Source organism: Mobula birostris, chromosome 24, assembly GCF_030028105.1.
Source record: "Mobula birostris isolate sMobBir1 chromosome 24, sMobBir1.hap1, whole genome shotgun sequence".
NCBI classification, from domain to species: domain Eukaryota; kingdom Metazoa; phylum Chordata; class Chondrichthyes; order Myliobatiformes; family Myliobatidae; genus Mobula; species Mobula birostris.
Genome location: NC_092393.1, coordinates 51112163 through 51128172, shown reverse-complemented (window position 1 = coordinate 51128172; position 16010 = coordinate 51112163). Strand labels below are relative to the sequence as shown.

At 42.7% G+C, this 16010-nt stretch overlaps 1 protein-coding gene and 1 long non-coding RNA gene across 2 annotated transcripts in view; one reads left to right on the top strand and one right to left on the bottom strand.

Moving 5' to 3' along the window:
• Positions 1-6598, bottom strand: part of LOC140187283 (uncharacterized) — a 38894-nt gene extending 32296 nt beyond the window's left edge. The window contains exon 1 of the long non-coding RNA XR_011883048.1: positions 6526-6598. This is a non-coding gene — a long non-coding RNA (uncharacterized lncRNA). The remainder of the gene's footprint in view (positions 1-6525) is intronic.
• Positions 6599-6701: 103 nt separating this feature from the next.
• birc5a (baculoviral IAP repeat containing 5a) lies at positions 6702-15713 on the top strand. Its single transcript, XM_072242007.1, has 4 exons — positions 6702-6857; positions 8752-8861; positions 11808-11925; positions 13895-15713. The coding sequence occupies exons 1-4, from the start codon at positions 6750-6752 to the stop codon at positions 13985-13987; spliced, it is 429 nt and encodes a 142-aa protein (XP_072098108.1). The 5' UTR covers positions 6702-6749; the 3' UTR covers positions 13988-15713.
• The last annotated feature ends 297 nt before the right edge of the window (positions 15714-16010 follow it).

The following is a 16010-nucleotide window of genomic DNA, read 5'->3' as shown; positions in this document are numbered from 1 at the left end:
ATTAGTGTGTGTACATTTAAATGATCCATTAACAACATGCCCTATACCTTCACCATGGCAGCAGGTTTATGGGAAACATTTTCTTGACGTGGACATTGATTGCAATCCCGTAATTGGTGTTAATTTATAATCTGGAACCCTTTAACTAACAGCATGACAGGAATGCTCTCAACTCTCAAGCTCCTCTTCAGTGAAAATATACACTCAGTGGCTACTTTATTAGGTACCTCCTTGTAGTTAACAAAGTGGCCACGGAGTGTATGTTCGTGGCCTTTTGCTGCTGTAACCCATCCACTTCAAGGTTCAACATGTTGAGTGCTCAGAGACGCTCTTCTGCACTCCACTGTTGCAACATGTGGTTATCTGAGTTACTGTTACCGTCCTGTCACCTTGAACTGTTCTGGCCATTCTCCTCTGACATTAACAAGGTGTTTTCACCCACACAACTGCTGCTCACTTGGTGGTTTTCTGTGTTTTGCACCACTATCTGTAAAATCTAGAGACTGCTGTGCATGAAAATCCCAGGAGATCAGCAGTTTCTGAGACATTCATAACACCCCGTCTGGCACCAACAATCGTCCCACGGTCAAAGTCACTTAGATCACATTTCTTCCCCATTCTGATGTTTGCTCTGAACAACAACTGAACTTCTTGACCATGTCTGCATGCTTTTATGCATTGAGTTGCTGCCACGTGTTTGGCTGATTAGGTACTTGCATCAACGAGCAGCTGTGCTTAATAATGTGTCTACCGAGTATATATTACACATTTTGTAGTTCATCATCTAAACCTGAATCCCAGTGGTCTCACCCTTTGACCATTAATCACTAATACCCACATCTACTGGGGATTGTATGGAGTAGATTTGTAAAGCCATTGGTGACGTAGCTGATCACGTCTCGCTCCATTTCTGGTCACCTACAGTATCTGTAACAAAGATATCATCACAAGGAGTGAATGGCTTTGGTTTTGGGAGAAGCTGGACAGACTGGGGAATTTTCCCTGGAGTGTAGATGACTGAAAGGTTCATAGACCACAAAACATACCAGCAGAATTAGGCCATTCAGCCCATCAATTCTGCTCTGCTATTCAATCATGGCTGATTTATTTTCCCTCTCAATCGCCTCTTCTCTCCATAACCTTTGGCACCTTTACGGCTGATTTATACTTCTGCGCCAACTCGACGCCGTAACCTACGCAAGTGGCCTACGCACATTGTGAGCATTTATACTCGTGCGTTGGTGTGTCTGCGTCGCTCTGCAATTTGCGCACGTCACGCATACCGCACACACCTGCCCATGCAAGGCTTCATGATCATGGTAGTCTTTCTCAGGGTAAATAAGTTTAAAGCGAGTGTCTTTTCTCATAAAAGCGAAATGTGTCCTCCATAATTTTGGAGGTCTGTAAAGCTTTATGGAAAGCATTGCAGCCAGAGTTCCTTCCCTGCCCTTCAGTCGCCCAATGGGAAGCTATTGCAGCGTAGGAGGAAATGCGATGTTACCAAGCAGACCAATCACAGCTGATGCGGGCTGCGTTGCTGCGACGCGTAGTTACATTTTGGGAGGGGTGCGTGTCAGGCTACCGCGTAGGAATCCACGTAGGCACTGCGTAGGGTTCGTGGCTATGCCGTACCTACGGCGTTGATTTGACACAGAAGTATAAATCAGCCTTTACTAGTCAACCTCCTCTTTAAAATATACCCAATGACTTGGTCTCCACAGCCATCTGTGGCAATAAATTCCAGGTTCACCACCCCCCCAGCTAATAAGGTTCCTGCTTATCTCTGTTCTAAAGGGACCCCCTTGTATTCTGAGGCTGAGCCCTCTGGTCCTAGACTGTGTTCCTTACGTGACGACGGCTTCTTGCACTTAGACAGAACTCATATATTTCATCACTTTTGCTGCCAATTTAGATTCTGGTCTCGGGTTAAAATGGTTGACCTCTGACTTTTCTCTTCCCGTCTGGATCTCTCCATCTCAGGGGATAGACCAGCTATAAATATTGATGAGAAATGCACAGTCTTCTACAACCATATTGATTCTACTTCCCAGCACCTAGCCTCCATTAAGAATTCACTTCTATTCTTCCGGTTCCTAAGCCTCCATTGCATTTGGCCTGACGGTGAGCTATTCCGCATAGGACTTCTGAAATTTTTATTTTCGTGTCACAGCAGGGTTACAGGTCCTTCCAACAGAATGAGCCCATACACCTAATGATACCCATGTGACCAATTAATACGGGCTGCTGCCGCTGTAATAGTGTTGCACTAACCGCTACACAGCCATGCCTTCCTTCTTTCTGAACCACGGCTTCTCCTCTACCCCAGAGCGGGCATGTTCTCTTGTTGTTTTGGCCAATAACAATCCTTTACACAACATCACAAAGACAAATCATTTCTTCATTATCACTTTGCTGCGTGCGGGAGCTTGCTGTTTACAAATTAAAACAGAAGGAAGTCACGTGGACCATTCAGTCTGCACTGGCTCTAAGAGCGGTCTCTTTAGTTCCAACCCCACACATTCCCCTCAAACACCCATCAACACCACCTCCCCTCTTCCACACCTCCAAAACCCTGTTGTTGGTTTGGAGGCTTGCTGCCTCAATGACCCGGAGAGCTATGCTGGCTGCAGTCAGGGCTTTATGCTTTGGCTCTTGGTAGGGTCAGCCATGCCAAGTAGGTCAAAGGGTAGAGGACAACCTAAGAGTGGTCTACAGGTCCTCCAGGTTTGGGGGTTCAGCTCAGGGCTAACAACCCTGTCTGGTAAAAACCAAACTGTTTCAGAAACAGCAATGAAGAATCCAACTACAACCGAGTGATACAGTATTCCTGAGTCTCTACCCGGGACTTATATGACTGACAGTAGTGAAAACTGAGTTTACCAACCTTATGAAGGAAGCCCAGAACAGCACCAGAGATGGAGGACCTTCATTGCTGCCCTAAACGCCAGTGGCGAAATGGGTAGTAAAATAACCTTTTCCATTCGTCTCCTAGCAATACTTACCCAAGGACTAACTTACACTGGTCAGCTAGTCCTCCAGCCAGCACCTCTTTAGGATGTGGAAGGAAATTGGAACACCCCAGCGAAGTAGATGAAGATGCAAACATGTACTCTTGGCAGTGTTGAGAATCAGAGAGATCTTGGGGTCCGTGTCCATAGGACACTCAAAGCTGCTGCACAGGTTGACAGTGTTGTTAAGAAGGCATATGGTGTGTTGGCATTTATCAACTGTGGAATTGAGTTCAAGAACCATGAGGTAATGTTACAGCTATATAAGACCCCCCTTGGAGTACTGTGTTCAGTTCTGGTCACCTCACTACAGGAAGGATGTGGATACTATAGAGAGACTGCAGAGGAGATTTATGTTGCCTGGATTAAAGACTGCGCCTTATGAGAATAGGTTGAGTGAACTTGGCCTTTTCTCCTTGGAGTGATGGAGGATGAGAGCTGACCTTATAGAGGTGTATAAGATGATGAGAGGCATTAATCATGTGGATAGCCAGAGGCTTTTTCCCAAGGGGGCATAGTCTTAAGGTGCTTGGAAGTAGGTACAGAGGGGATGTCAGGGGGTAAGTTTTTCACAGAATGGTGGGTGCGTGGAATACACTGCCAGTGATGGTGGTGGAGGAGGATACAACAGGGTCTTTTAAGAGACTCTTAGATAGATACATGGAGCTTAGAAAAGTAGAGGGCTATGCGCTAGGGAAATTCTAGGCAGTTTCTAGAGTAGGTTACATGGTTGGCACAACATTGTGGGCCGAAGGGCCTGTAGATTTCTATGTTCTATGCTGGACTCAGAGAGCACCAGAGGTCAGGATTGAATTCCAGCTCCTGAAGCTGTGAAACAGCTGCATCACTGTGTTTTCCTGACAGTAATACATCCCAATACTGAATGTAAGGAGCTTCTTCTTTTACGTTACCGTGTAGGCTAATTAAAATGGCTTCTTTGTTATGTTAACTGCTGAGAAAGTTCTCTCGCTAGCAGCTTGTTTGGGTCATATTATTGATAAGAGGACGAACGAACCAATTGGGATAGATGTTATTCTTTCTTGTGTGTCTGTAAGCTATTGTGATGCGCGGGTTTTTGGGGCAGAAGGCGCGATGGGGAGAGAGAGAGAGAGCGCGGACGCGGTGCTGTGAGCTGGCTAACGGGGTCAGACCCCGAGCAGGAGTTCGAGGTTCAGGGTCTTCGGCGAGGAGAGGAGACGGAGACAGACTCGTGTGGAGCGTCTGGTCGACCACCGTGGTTGGTCCCAAGCGGCGGGTTGAAGTGGTCAGAGGGGATCGAATGGTGAAGAGAGGATCATTACTAGAGTTCCAACTGTTTGTGCATGAAGAGATTGAACTGTGATAAGTTTGGCGCCTTTTATTTTCCTTTTATATTTTATTCTCTATTAATTATATAGTTCCAGTAAGATCTATGAAGTGTAATCATTTAATCGTATATGGTGTATTGTCTGTTATTTGGCGGGGTGGGGTACATCACACAGCATCCACACAAACGAATTGCCCAGTTTGGTGGGGCTGAAGGCTGCTTCCCCTAGACGACAGCCAGTTGAGCGAGCCTGAGGCTTACCGGGGGGGGGGGGCTACACTGAATATATGTCAAAAATACGTCACTATTTGTGACATGCTGAAGGTCTGCAGTGGCTGCAATATTTCTATATCAATCCATGTTTTTTTTCCCGTGACCCTTCTGATACGCTTGGTTTGGGAGCTAGGTGGATACAACACACTGGGGAGGGGGGAGGTCCTTTGTGGTCCTGATACTCAGGGGGTTCATCATGGCCATCAATGGATTGGGGCAACAGGTCAATGGGATCGTCTGTCTCTCGGCCCCAGATGGGTCCGCCTGGTTCAAGCCAAGCCAGGTCAGGTTTGTTGTCGTGTGACGAAGCACAGGTATCACGAGGAACTTGTTTGCAGAAGTGTCACGGGCACGTGGGTACAAATAACACTCAGGATGTAAATTATAAAGATGAGAAAATCTGCAGATGCTGGAAATCCAGAGCAACACACACACACACACACACACACAGCCGAAGGAACTCAGCAGGTCAGGCAGCGTCTAGGAAAACAGTAAATAGTCAATATTGTTTTCAGGCTGACAGCCTCCTTCATGACTGAAAGGGGGGGGGGAATGTCGGAATTATATGGTGGGGGGGGGGAAAGGCTAGCTGGAAGGTGATGGGTGAAGCCAGGTGGGTGGGAAAGATCAAGGGCTGGAGAAGGAAGAATCTGATAGGAGAGGGGAGTGTACTAGAGGAGAAAAGCAGGAGGGGCCCAGGGGGTCATAATAGGCAGGTGAAAAAAAGTAGAAGGTCAAAGTGAGGAATAGAGGAAGGGAGAGGGAGGGGGAATTTTGTTCACCAGAAGGAAAAAAAATCTATATTCATATCATCCAGTTGGAGGGTAAATTATACATAAATTTACATCAATATAAATTGTACATATCAAGACAGATAAGTGAGAAAGGAGAAAAAAGCTGTGCGAAACAAACTTATTGCAAAAAAAGAGCCAGGTCCTTAGTAGCAGCTGATTTGTTGGTAGTGCTCCATTGCTGAGATAGGACTGTGCAGCTCGGCTCAAGAACCTTGATACTTGTAGGAAAGTAGCTGTTCTTCAACCCGGTAGTTCAGCCTTCTGTACTTCCTTCCTGAAAATAGCAGTGAGAAGGGGACATGTCCCGGATGGCAGGGATCCTCGATGTCTTCATTGATTGCTCTCGGTGCTGTCAATAGTGCGGAGGGCCGTGCCTTTGATGGGCCGTCCACTACTCTCGATGGCCCTCGTGCACTCCTGCACATTGGAAGTGCTGTAACAGATTCTGGTGCAGCCAGCCTGGATAACGTGCGCCTATAGAGGTTCGTTAGAGTGTTTGGTCACACACCAAATCATCTTAAACTTGAATGGAAGTAGAGGCACTGACTCACCTTCTTCATTCTCTCTAAACTTGGGTGTGGTAAACCATATATATATGTTGTAACTGGGTTACCTGACTGGACACGCCCCTCTGCTGACTGCTCCTGTGGCTCCTCCCACTGAACCCTGAATAAAGGCGATTGTGCCACTGCTCCTCTCTCAGTCCAGGGCAGATACTCAGCAGGGACGTGGACCATTTACTGCTAATTAAAACCTTTCAGTATTTACTCTACTTCCAGTCTTTTGGAGTAATTGATAGTGCATCATTGGGTGACTCCCAAAACACGTAATCTTCTCACGTTCCCTCATTGTCAAGTGATTTACAAAAGGACAGAGAAAACACATCAAGGTTATTAAAGTTTGCCTGGAAGAAATGCATCCTCACCAATTCGTGGAAATCCATGCCCGTAACCAATTCAATTGTAAAAAAAAAAGACATCTAGAAGGTGCAGAACAACTTGAGACTCCACGACAGAAAAACATTAAGGTCAAGCAGAAATTCAAGTAGGACACAACATGTCAAAGTTTTATTCAACTTTTCTAAAATTAGTTATTGCTTTATACATGATAGTTCATTGAATAAAAATGGTTTAAAGCATTTTACCTCAAATTACTTTCTGTGGAATTTTCAAATGTTTCCGCTTTGAGAAGAAAGTCTCTGTTTGATTAACAACTCCTGAAGGAAGAACGTAAGATTTCAAACAAGGATTACCAACGCTCTCAAAACTCCTCCGGGCTTCCGTCCCGGTGACGTCAAGCGCTTTCCGCCAATCAGCGGCGGCGTAGCGGGTGGGCGGCTAACGGCGACGAGTTTGAATCGGAGGCGCGATGGAGTTGTACCTGATCGAGCACCGCAAGTACTACTCCTTCGAGGAGCGGCTGGGCACCTTCAAGAACTGGCCCTTCGTCACCGACTGTGCGTGTACGCCCGAGAATGTGAGTGAGCCCGGTCGGCGATGCGCCATGCCGTTCCCGGCGGTTGCCAGCCACCCTGTTTATCTCCGCCGGGCACTGGGGTTGAGGGTTGAGGGTGAAGGGTCAGGGATGTCTCGGGGGTTGGGGTTGAGCGACAGGATGTTGGAGCGTAGTGGAGAGGGGGTGTGATACAGAATAAGGGGGGCGAGGACAGGGTACAGCGCCGGCTGAGACTTGGATGTGTGGTAACAAAAGTAGAAGCAGGACAGGTCGTTCAAATTCTTATTATTGTCATACCGGTACATACACTGGGTAAACGCCATGAAAATTAGCATTTTGCAACCGCAGCACAGTGCATTACAGACATAAGTTAACAAACTTGAATAACGTAAACATTAAGACGAACAGATTTTAGACATAAGTAGCATTGAATAGGATCGTGGCCCATCCTCTCCACCACCATCCCTGTTCTCGCTGCTGTCATCAGGTGGAAGGTACAGGAGCCTCAGGACTCGCATCAACCAGGTTCAGGAACAGTTACTACCCCTCAACCATCAGCTCTTGAAGAAAGGGGATGGCTACTTTGAAATGTTCCCGTAACCAATGATCTCACTTTCAAGGACTCTTCTCATTATCTCACGCTCTCGTTATTTATTGCTATTTATTTATATTTACACAGTTTATTGTCTTCTGCATTCTGGTTGATCTGTCATTAATCCTGTTCCAGTTACTATTCTATAGATTCGCTGAGTATGCCCACAAGAAAATGAATCTCAGAGTTGTATATGGTGACATATGTGTACAGTACTTTGATAATAAAATTTACTTTGAACTCTATCTCATGTTCTCCCATTACCACTGAGTCTTTTGTGCCAAGAATTTCATCCTTCAATCAGCTACTGGACCTTCACATCCTCATCCTCTCAGTCCCAAATATCTGACCATGCCGGGTAAACCAGAAACTCTTCAGTTGGGAGAGCGAATAAATCCTCTCCACTCTGTTAACCTCTGTTAGTCCTGTCACAGTATTGTATTTTAATGAGCTTTCCCCCTCATTCTAGTGAATCCAAAGCTAGTTAAGGATGAACTTTATTCACCATGTGCATTTACATGCCTTAGGAATTTGTTGTCTACTGGGCAATGGGGTTGGGGCTAGCTGGAATAGTTCTTTTAACTGCATCGAGGAAGAAACTTTTAACATGGCGTGAAGTTTTTGTTTTAATATCCCTATTACATTATTATTTCCAGAAGGGAGCTTTTGGAAGAGGTAGTTTGTAGGATGAGTAGTGACTGAAATTATCTTTTTCCTGCCCACTTCTTGTCCTGGACCCATACAAGTGCTGTAGTGATGGTAGGAAGCAGCCAGTAACCTTTTCTGCTGACCTGACAGTTCACTGTTGTAATTCCTTTTTGAGCCTTGTGGCGCATCGGGTGGCATTTTTGCTGTTTCCATAGCATTTGACTATTCTTATGAGGCCAAGTTGCTAGCTTGACACTCGACCCAGCACGGATGGAAAGGGTGCAAGGATTCAAACTCAAAGTCTGGTGCTGATACAGTTCACTGTAGATTTCGCATATTGCAAGACGATGCTGCACCAAACCAGACAGTAATGGTTAATGAGATCTTGACACCTGGCAGGTCTGCTATTCCAGGAGTCAAGTGGGCAAAACTATGTCTCTCACCCTGTATGACAGGTTCCCAAATGGGTGCACAGACCCCTTGCTTCATGATATTGGTCCAAAGCTTAAAAAGGGTTAGAGACCCCTGCTCTATGACAAGAATATCTTTTCTTGGGAAAGGAAAAAAAACTGAATATGCCACTCCAGGGGTGGTCTTGTCAACAACCTGTATAATTGTACAAAGGCCTTGTTGCTCCTGTTCAAGTCCATTTGAATGTCTTTTTCTTGATATCAGATGGCTGCAGCAGGATTTATTCACACCCCAAGCGAGAATGGTCCTGACATTGCTCAGTGCTTCTTTTGTTACAAAGAACTGGAAGGCTGGGAACCTGAAGATGAACCTTTGTAAGTACTGAACATTATATTTAAACTCAAGATAACTGCTTGCAGTCAAGATGACAGTATTTTCAGAAATACTCAACGCTAGTGAACTAGTTAACAAGATCTCTTGATCACTCATGTAGATACTGATCACTGATGGGATATTTTCTCCATAATGTTTGTCCAAGAGCCTTTTACTTGCTACAGAAGGAGTCCAGCAAAAGTTCACCGATTTCTGGGATGATAGGGCCTGAACAAAGAGAGTTTGGGTCAACTAGATCTGCAATTCAGTGAAGTTTGAAATAATATCAGGGAAGCTTAGTGAAATGTACAAAATTTTGAAAAGGCTAAAACAGCAGCTTCCTTGGGGGTCCACAGACCCCTTGCTTAATGGTTTTTGTCCATGCATAAAAAAATCCCTGGGCTAGAAGAACCTGAATGTTTTTCGTGATTGGGGGTGGTCATAATCTTAAGCTTTAAGGCAAGACATTTAGGATTGAGTTGAGAAATTTCATGTGGGAGGTTGAGGAAACAGTGTGGAATTCTCTCCCAAGGTTGTGGGGTCCAAGTTTGAACACATTTGCTGAATAATTTGGAAACCAAGCTTTTCACTGTATCTTGGTGCCTATTACAATAAGAATCAACTTTATTTACCATATACATTTACAAGTCTTAGGAATTTGTTATGGTGTATTGGTCAGGGCTTGGCGTGCAACAAAAACAGCAATATTCAAAAATTAATAAGTTATGTAAAAAAAAGTTAGAAGTTAAAGTATAGATGTTGAATAAATTGTGCATAAATACATAAATATCAGCATGTGTTTACAATGTTGTAAGTGGTTGAAAGTGTTTGCAGTGTTGTGATGGGGTAATAGAGGAGGGGTAGGGAAGGATGCTAACTAGAATGGTTAACTGGGGAAAGAAACTTTGGATGGTGTGAATATATAAGCAATTTGCTGTGCTTTGGTCAAGGCACAACATGCAACAAAAACAACAATTTTCAACAATTATAAAGAATAAATTATATTTTTAAAAGCTTATAAAGTTACAGGTTAAAGTATGGATATAGAATAAAAATGTGCACAAATAAATAAATACCAGCATGTATTTTTGGTTTAAAGTGTCTACTGTGCAGTGATAGGGGCAATAGAGGGGTTGGTGGGCTAACTAGAAGGATTGACTGGATTTACTGCCTGGGGGATGAAACATTTAAGATGGCGCGGTTAATAACTTAGTACTTTCCAGAAGGTAGTTTGCAGGGTGGGTAGTGTCTGCAATAATAAACCAATACCACATTTAAAGAGGTAGATTTCTGCCCACACAGGGTATCAAGGGGCATGGGTATACGATATTGAGATACAGGATCAGCCATGATTGTATTGAATGAGGAAAGTAGGTTTCAAGCAACGGGAGAAGGTTATTTGGCCCATCTTTCTACATTTGTTTCTCACCTTCTTGTTAGAATATGTAGTTGTAAGATCCTATAAGGGAACAAGCAAAGCTGCAGAGAAATTGTTATTTGTATCTCGGTTGCTATTTAGTCTCCTCAGACAGCCCCTTGGGAGGGATGATGACTGGCTTCCTCTCTAGATATGTTCTCAGCTGATGATGCTAAGCATGGGAAGCACAAGCTCTTCCACAGATGAGGAAGAAGTGGTTGCTGGGCGGAGGGTTGGGGCCTTCCTTCCACTGCTGACACGGGGCTTCTGTGTGATCCCTGCATGTGGACTTGAGGTTCTCAATACCGTTACAAATGCTGCCCCTTTACCTTAAGCACCTCTGAGCCAGAAATGCCTTGGGATCTTGCATTTTCTCAATGAGACAGAGCAGGTGCTTGAATTCCTTTCCTCTGTCTGCTTGGCAATCTGTTGCAGTGAATAGTCAATCTTGTTTTGGGTACGTGAATGATGTGACCTATCCAGCACTGCCAACTGAGCATTCCTAGGGCCGGAATGATAGGGCACGGTAGTGTAGTGGCTAGAGCATTGCTTTACAGTGCTAGGGATCATCTATTGGTGTTTATTTCTAGCTGCTGTTTAAAAGGAGTTTGTATGTTCTCCCTGTGACCGCGAAGGTTTCCTCTAGGTGCTCTGCTTCCCTCCATCATTCCAAAGGCATATGGTTGGAGTTACTGAGTTGTGGGCTGCCTAGCCCAATCATCATTGATCTTGATTTAATGTAAATTGTGCATTTCGCTGTATATGTTTCAATGTACATGTGACAAAAAGTGCTGATCTTTAAATCTTTAAGGATGCTAAATGGTTCACCTATCCTTCCAGTGAACTTGCAGGCCGCTCGGAAATAGCATTGCCGGTATCTTTCAAGTGCCTCATGTGGTGTCACTGTAGCTAGTTCGGTCTTGGAGGCTGAGATCACTACTGCCTGCTAGATCATGATTCCTGCCAGGTCTCAGATCTTGATACTTTCAACACTCTTCCTCATTTGACCAAAGCCTGTAGTGACACATTGAAAGTGGAAGTGAAAGTTCATCAATTGACATGTGACCTTCCTCAAGAAAGAAGATACTTTATGCTTTTATACTTTATTGTCGCCAAACAATTGATGCTAGAACGTACAATCATCACAGCGATATTCGATTCTGCGCTTCCCACTCCCTGGATTACAAATATTAAATATTAAAAATAGTAAAAATTAGTAAATGTTAAAAAAATTAAATTATAAATCATAAATAGAAAAATGGAAAGTAAGGTAGTGCAAAAAAACCGAGAGACAGGTCCGGATATTTGGAGGGTCTGGCCCAGATCTGGGTCAGGATCCGTTCAGCAGTCTTATCACAGTTGGATAGAAGCTGCTCCCGAATCTGGCTGTACGAGTCTTTAAGCTCCTGAGCCTTCTCCCGGAGGGAAGAGGGACGAAAAGTGTGTTGGCTGGGTGGGTTGTGTCCTTGATTAAGATAAGTCTGGTGTTATCTACAAAGCATATGAAGTTAACTTTCACATTTTCTCCCAGAGTTGAACATCAAAATCACTCATCGAAGTGTGCTTTTATTGCACTGAAGAAGCAGTTTGAGCATCTAACAACTGAAGAGTTCCACAAGCTGGACGAGCAAAGAGTAAAGAACATCATGGTTTGTTACTTTATCATAATCTTCAGTAATACAATAAAATGTTTACTACATCGTATATCCACTCATGCTTCCCCATCAGCACTGCTTTTGAATTACCTAGGAGGTATCAAATTGCATACTTTTTTTACTGAGGTTGGGTGAGGCTAGGATTAGATGTCCAATCTCAAGCAAGAGAAAATCTACAGATGCTGGAAATCCAAGCAACACACACAAAATGCTGGAGGAACTCAGCAGGCCAGGCAGCATCCCTTCAAAAATTTCTTCTTATTTGGAATATATCTGTCTTGCACTTCCCTCATTTTTTGCAGAAACTCCAGCCATTGCTGCTCTGCTGTCTTTCCTGCAAATGTCCCTCTCTAGTCAACTTTGGCCAGTTCTCTCATGCCATTGTAATTTCCTTTATTCCACTGAAATACTGACACATTGGATTTTATTTTTCTCTCTCAAATTTCAATGTGAACTCAATCATATTGTGATCACTCTTTCCGAAGGGTTCCTTAACCTTAAGCTCTCTTACCACCTCCGGATCATTGCACAACACCCAATTCAGCACAGCCGATCCCCTAGAGGGCTCAATAACAAGCTGTTCTAAAAAGCCATCCTTTAGACATTATACAAATTCTCTCTCTTGAGGTCCAGTATTGACCTGGTTTTCCCAGTCCACTTTCATGTTAAAATCCCCAATGATTAACATGACATTGCCTTTCTGACACGCCTTTTCTATCTCCTGCTGTAATGTCGACTGTACTCTTTTCCAAAGACGCTGTCTGGCCTGCTGAGTTCCTCCAGTATTTTGTGTGTTACTAGAATTAGAGGTCATGGGTTAAGGGTGAAAGGTAAACTATTTAAGGGGAACATGAGAGAGATCTTCTTCCTCAGAAGGTGATGAGAGTGTGGAACAAGCTGCCGGTGGATAAGGTGGATTCGGGTTCAATTTCAACATTTAAGAGAAATTTGGGAGGTATATGGAGGGCTATTGTCCAGATGCATGTTGATGGGACTAGGCAGTTTACTAGGTTGGCATGGACAAGATGGGCCAAAGGGACTGTAGTGTTCTATGACTCTATGGAATAGGACTGATAGTAATTTTCATTTTCTATATAAAAGCACTGAGAGCAAAAAATAATTTTCCTCCTGGATTTTCTCAATTTAGTTTCTTAATATCATTTACTGTTAGTTATTATACCATAACCAATTCCAATTTTGATTCTGAAGTAGCCAAATTAATTGAAGCTTGTTTAGAATTCAGAAATTTCTGCATGATATTTTGGAGCCCCAGCTGGTAGTTTGAGACTATTTACTATTTTTACACTATTGCATAAATGATAGCAACCTATTTGGTACTTTAATATGGAATGTATAAAGATAGCCCATTAAACCAGTTTTGATGTTTTTAAATAACTTAAATCAAACACAATATAAGTTAGCTTTAGGGATTTCTGTAATCTCTGATGCCTTGATCAACCTTTCTTGTTTGCATTAGAAACTGTTCTGATGTATGCTCACCCACCTGTAAAACTTAACACATGCTCTCTGATTGTGCTGTGTTCCTTCTGATAAATCAGTTATGATTAACTAGTCTTTGACTTCACCCAATCATGTTACTACTTTTTGTTCACTCCACCCCTTCAACCCCACCCCCATGATCTAAATCAAGGGCTCGCAACCTTTTTTATGCATGGACCCCTACTATTAACCAAAGGTCTGCAGGCCCTAGGATGGGAACCCCTGATAAATTGTTTTGCTTACTTTTCCACTTCTGAATCTGTAATTCTGTTTCTCATTCCACAGATGGAAAGAATAAGAGTTAATGCTTGACCTCTAAGTTTCCCCAGCAATTTCTGTTGGTATGATGGAATTCGTGTCAGCGCTGTTGTGTGTGTGAACCGTTAACATAAGGGGATTGAGGGAGCTAATGGGATGGCAAGTGACCTGTTGCTTAAACAAAATACTTCTGTTTACTTTCTAGAAGAAACAAATCTCTGAAAGGATTCAATCATTTGAACAAGAGGCAAAAGTTACAAAAACTGCAATTGAAGATCTTGTTACAAACAGCAGATAGACCTATTGCAACGTACTTTAAGCTCAATTTAATTGATCAGTCCTCAGACTGAATGTCATGTCTCTGTATTGTCTTCTAAAGTTGTATCTAGAATTTTAGTCAGATCATTTTATGTGAAAAGTGTAGAATAAAATGTTTGTTTTTCCTATTGCTTTGTAGTGGTCAACGTTGCTCATGTATTTATTACTAATTAAAAAATTAACTAATTTTTATTCTGATCAGCTATCTGCACAAGGGCATTACTGTCTGCAGATCTCTTAACTGTTTCAGAAGTGGTTATAATTCAATTCAGTTTCTCACTTCCACATTTCCTTTTTAAATTATCATTCTGTGAACATTAATTTTTTGAACAATGCAGAAAGTAGACTTTTGGTGAATAATTGCTTCCTTCTGTAATATATTGTATATTTGCACCTTGAGTGGGGGTGTTTCTTTAATTTTGTTTTAGATTCTTACATTAACAGACCATTTCTCAATTCCTTATTTGACAAGATGAGGGTCTATTCCTGAATTATTGACTGAGCAAAGCATTGTCAAGAAGCTTGACTAACACAGTGAGGGAAAAAGCATGCTTATTGGAAGCAATTGCTTCTAGGATCAATATTTATCCCTCTGTGCAGCCAACTGCCTTAATATCAATCCTATCCTTGTCCGAACGAGAGGACAACAAGTGTATTTGAAGATGGGATGTCTGGTTTATCTCTAACAATTAGAGCATAGGCCCTTAATTTTTCACCTCTCCTTAAAATGCATGGCTGATTTTTAGCAATTCATTAATTTATAAGTATCAATGATTTTCATTGAGATTAAAGGGGAAAAAGTCTTTTAAACTTTTAGTTCTAAACTCTGATTATAGTTCACAAATGCTATGATGATAGAAAAAATAATAATGGATGGATGTTCATTAGGTGTGCTGACATGTAAAATTATATTAAAAATATTTTTGTTTTACAGTTGGTTCTATCATTTTTGAGGTTATGTGTCAGTGCATAATCTTGAACTAGTGTCTGTGTAGTGAAATTCAAATAAAGGAACTAGTTGCTATTTTTAAGATTTCAATAAAACATTCACTTATTTTCAACCTTGCAGTTATCAAACGGAGCAGCTGAAGGTATGTGGATTAAGGTTGTCAACAGCTGGTAGGGCTGATGCCACAATTCCAGATACCCAGATTCAAACCTGACCTCCGTTACTGTTTATGTGGAATTTGTGTGAAAGTTGCAGTAGGACAACATATAACCTGGGACAGTTGTAGTTAATCGAGACCTTTGAAGTGAGACCACCGGAGATACCTCTGCTGACCACAGATGAGAAAGGCTGATGTGACTGTCAGTGTGTACTCCGGCCAGATGAGTGAGACCTCTGTAGTAAACTTTCCAGTAAGGGCTTCCTAAAACACAGCGTCCCTTTTCACAATAGAGGGTGCTAGATGCAGATGGGATAACAGATGGATGTGAAACATACCCAAATACCTCTATTGTCTTTACCAATTTCAAAGTGTCATCGGCTCTCCGCTTGAAGCTTCGATTGACTTTATCACCTCTGTGAATGGTGATTGATCTCGTGAGTAAGGAATTTAAGCATATATCATTTATAACATTCAATATCTGTAACTAATAAGTCAATTCTGTATAAAAATAGCAGTTTTCTCTGTTCAGACTTCAGAACAGTGTGGGTGACTGGGACCGTGCTGTTCTCCTTGTGTACAAGTAAATAAAAAGTATGCCTGAGTCATAAGAGAGTGTGTGTTTTGTGTCCAGTTATTTTATTATCAATGAATGACAGTTATTTTGACACTTGCAAGTTCTCCCCATGCCTGTGTGGATTTTCAGGTGCTCTAGTTTTCTTCCACATTGCAAAGACTTGCCCGTTACGAACCCCATCAACTCACGTGATTTTTCCTGTCCAAGTAGTTGTTCTCTAGCCCCGCACTTCCCATTGTCTTTCTTGTGTCTTTAAGGACTAGCAAATGGGTAGGTTAATGTGCTATTGAATGGGCATGTGAGTAGAAGGGAAGGAGCAC